The sequence below is a fragment of the Salvia miltiorrhiza genome, chromosome 2, assembly GCF_028751815.1.
Source record: "Salvia miltiorrhiza cultivar Shanhuang (shh) chromosome 2, IMPLAD_Smil_shh, whole genome shotgun sequence".
Lineage (NCBI taxonomy): Eukaryota > Viridiplantae > Streptophyta > Magnoliopsida > Lamiales > Lamiaceae > Salvia > Salvia miltiorrhiza.
This window is the reverse complement of record NC_080388.1, coordinates 33,157,942-33,161,573: the sequence shown is the minus strand read 5'-3', so window position 1 is coordinate 33,161,573 and position 3,632 is coordinate 33,157,942. Positions and strand designations below refer to the sequence as shown.

The following is a 3,632-nucleotide window of genomic DNA, read 5'->3' as shown; positions in this document are numbered from 1 at the left end:
TTTTTTTCAATAGTAATTCGTCACAACTTCAAGTAGTGGATTCTTGCAGTTTATTTGTTAATGGGCGTAGTGGATAGTTCGTTTAAGAAAATGGAGAAAAGTGAATTATCTTTAAATTGTTGTTAAATATCAGCATATAACTTCAATTAACTGCCGTTAATATTTAAGAAGATTCTGTTAAAAAAATGACGGTAAATTGAATACTGTTAAATTGGTTCTTTATATAATATATAGATTAATTTTTAATAATATTTTTAAATTTTTACTATTTATCATTTTCTAATAAAATTTTTACAAACAAAGTAAACGCGTCCTTTTAGTAAAATCCTCCACCTCCCACATTTCCCCACGCGTAAGTGAAAGAGCCAAATTCTAGAGAGGACCAAAATAAATAAACAAATTCATAGAGATCCAAACATTAGTGTACCAATTGAAGTATTTGAGAGAATTGGCGTACCAAATTGTAATAAAACAAAACTCATAAAATGGTTTATCAATGGTCTGTCTGCAATCAATCACACTCCACTTTCACCTAAGAAAACAGAAGTTGAGGCGATAAGGGGCGGGGGACAAATCCAGCGACAACTCACGCACATCACAATTCCTTTGATGGGCTTCTCCACCATTAGCAGGCAAGCTTAGCTCTCTCAAATTTATCTCAACTCTTTATATGCACAATTCCTCATTTCCAGTATTTTCCTTGATTGAATCGAATTTCGCCAATTATTGTTTCTGCGTGCAGTTCCTGCTGCGGTGTGGGCTGGAGATACTCGAGCTTGTTTACGCCCCTGAATTTTGTGCCCGGAAGTTTCAGTGGAGCCGCGTCATCTCAGAAGCAATCTCGCTCATTCATCTCCGCACACGCTTCTGCTTCTTCATCTGGTACCTTTCCTGCCGAATTGTGCAGTGTGTGTGTGTTGTGCGTGAAATTAGGACTGAGATTTCCCGATTTAGGATTATTGCTGTAAATGCAGGTTGTGTTATTTATCCATAGTTGGCAGCGTATTGGAATTTGTTTTTTTCTAATTATATATCGTGATCTTGTATCATTTTGTATGAAACTTTGGCATTTAGGTGTTTACTATTATTGCAAGAATAATGTCGGAATCAATCTTCATTATTTTGTAAGAACTATGAATAATTTCTCTTGAAGTTCATCTTTTTCATCATAAATGATCCTTTTAATCCTAAATGATCTGCTTGCCCCATAATTTCTCTTGAAGTTCGTCTGATTAGGTCTATAAGCTTAATATTTTACTATCTAGGATTTCTTATGTGCATAGTTAGAGTAGAAGAAAAAGGAATTTTATCATTGAGTCTACATATATTCCTTTAGAACTATTAAGTCTGAAATCTCATTACCTATCAAGTTCGAGAGTTCCGGTGCAACGCATGGGGTGAATTAGATTTTTCTGTATCTATTTATTTACTTTTGATTTTCTCAAATGGAAGCAGATCCTTTGTTGGTCAAGGCTGCAAGAGGGGAGCTAGTAAACCGACCTCCTGCATGGATGATGCGTCAAGCAGGAAGGTACATGGCTGTTTATAGAAAGCTTGCAGAGAAATATCCATCCTTCAGAGAGAGATCAGAGACGACTGATCTCATTGTGCAAATTTCTTTGCAGCCTTGGGAAGCTTTCCGTCCCGATGGAGTTATTATTTTCTCTGACATACTTACTCCACTACCTGCATTTGGTGTTCCTTTTGACATAGAGGAGGTGAGAGGTCCCGTTATACAGTCTCCCATTCGTTCTGAACAGGACTTGAAAGCACTGCACCCTATCGATCTGGAGCAACTGCAATTTGTAGGAGATTCTCTTAAGATATTGCGGAAACAGGTTGGTATGGCACCCTCATGGATGACTAACTTGTCTATGAATATATCTGTACCTATGAAAGGGCTGTTTCTGATACTTTGCTTTTAGGTAGGGGAACAGGCTGCAGTTTTGGGCTTTGTTGGAGCTCCTTGGACAATTGCTACATATATTGTTGAAGGTGGGACGACTCGAACATATACAACAATAAAGAGCATGTGCCATACAGCACCCGCTTTGCTAAGGAGTCTTTTGTCTCATCTAACAAAGGCAATAGCTGAATACATCATCTACCAAGTGGAGTCTGGAGCTCATTGCATACAAATATTCGATTCATGGGGTGGCCAATTGCCACCTCATATGTGGGAGCTGTGGTCTAAGCCTTATATCGATGAGGTGACTTGCATTTTGCTTGTTGGTTAATAGTTTTATATGAAAAAAATTAAAGGTTTACGTGCAAAGTTATGTGTTTATTACAGCTTGAGTAACATTTTATTTAGTCACTATCATCACTTTGAGCACGGAGCTAATTTTTGTTTGATGGTGTGCTACTAACTAATTAACAAAAGCATAAAGGTGTATTTTAGTTTGCAGTGCCTTAACTTTTTCATGATTCTGTTCATGGTGTCTGGCGGGTTTTGGCGCTCTCAACGTAATCTTACTCTAGCCTTGGTGCACGTCGTTAAAACTCTTCTTAGTATTTCTTTGTCTTTCTAAACACCTTTATGTTCTCAATGTAGATAGTGAGAACAGTCAAGCAGAAATGCCCTCAAACCCCTCTTGTGCTCTATATCAATGGAAATGGTGGATTCCTAGAACGGATGAAAGGAACTGGTGTTGATGTGATTGGGCTCGACTGGACGGTGGATATGGCTGATGGGAGGAAACGGTTGGGCAGTGACATTAGTATACAAGGAAATGTGGATCCTGCCTGTCTATTTTCTCCTCTTCCTGCCATAACCAATGAAATCAAAAGGTTCGTCAATGAACTTAACTGATTATGAATCTAACAGTTTCTGTTGTGCATCGTCTACTTGTTAAATATGTATTCTAATCAGCCGTGACTTAAATTAAAACTAGTATTTAGAGCTTTATCAAGTTGTGCTCGTTGTTTGCTGAAGCTGATAGTATTGCTCTGGTTTGTCAGGGTCGTAAGCAATGCAGGGATGAAGGGCCACATTCTGAACCTGGGCCATGGAGTTCTTGTTGGTACTCCGGAGGAAGCAGTGGCTCATTTCTTCGACGTTGCAAGAAGCTTTGATTCTGATTCCCCAGTCAAAATCCATGCAGTTGGAGAGCCCAATATGGTAGCTTGAGATTTCAGTTTCATTGTACAAATAGACCTTTCAACCCAGGTATGAGCTAACTAATCAGGTTTTTGGCAGCTTAGTCTTTGGTAATATTCATCATTGTATCGAAGAATCATATGCACTTGTGCATGATGATCCCACTCTATTTAATATTTATTCAAATTTCATTATTTCAACTTCTTTGGTGCCTCAAGTTGCATAACCATTTATTGAATATGGATTCTTTTTTTGAAGTTTTTACTGAATTGGAACTTAAGTAGAAGTAATAGTCTGGTTTTATTATGGCATGTTTCTGCTAGGGATAGATATCCTTTCCTTGGTAAAAGCAGCTTTATTTTGAAATTTGAATTTCCATGTAGTTATAAATTATAATAACGTGGCTAATAAAGAAGTCTATAATATACGTGAAGTATTGTGTGAGTTACCGGTTACGTTTTATTGTAGCTCTAGAATATAGAACATATGATATATATATGAATAGAATATATACATATTATAGGTCTCGAAT

At 37.3% G+C, this 3,632-nt stretch overlaps 1 protein-coding gene across 1 annotated transcript; it reads left to right on the top strand.

Annotated features, from left to right (window-relative positions):
- Positions 1–474: 474 nt before the first annotated feature.
- On the top strand, positions 475–3,300 carry LOC131012076 (uroporphyrinogen decarboxylase 1, chloroplastic-like). Its single transcript, XM_057939986.1, has 6 exons — positions 475–632; positions 743–882; positions 1,456–1,838; positions 1,926–2,210; positions 2,555–2,790; positions 2,962–3,300. Exons 1-6 carry the CDS (start codon positions 610–612, stop codon positions 3,128–3,130), a joined length of 1,236 nt encoding a protein of 411 aa, XP_057795969.1. The 5' UTR covers positions 475–609; the 3' UTR covers positions 3,131–3,300.
- The last annotated feature ends 332 nt before the right edge of the window (positions 3,301–3,632 follow it).

Coding starts and splice junctions, on each gene's coding strand:
- LOC131012076 (XM_057939986.1), top strand. CDS start 610: ATGGGCTTCTCCACCATTAGCAG. Junction 1,839..1,925: donor TTAAGATATTGCGGAAACAG/GTTGGTATGGCA, acceptor CTTTGCTTTTAG/GTAGGGGAACAGGCTGCAGT. Junction 2,211..2,554: donor CTAAGCCTTATATCGATGAG/GTGACTTGCATT, acceptor TTCTCAATGTAG/ATAGTGAGAACAGTCAAGCA.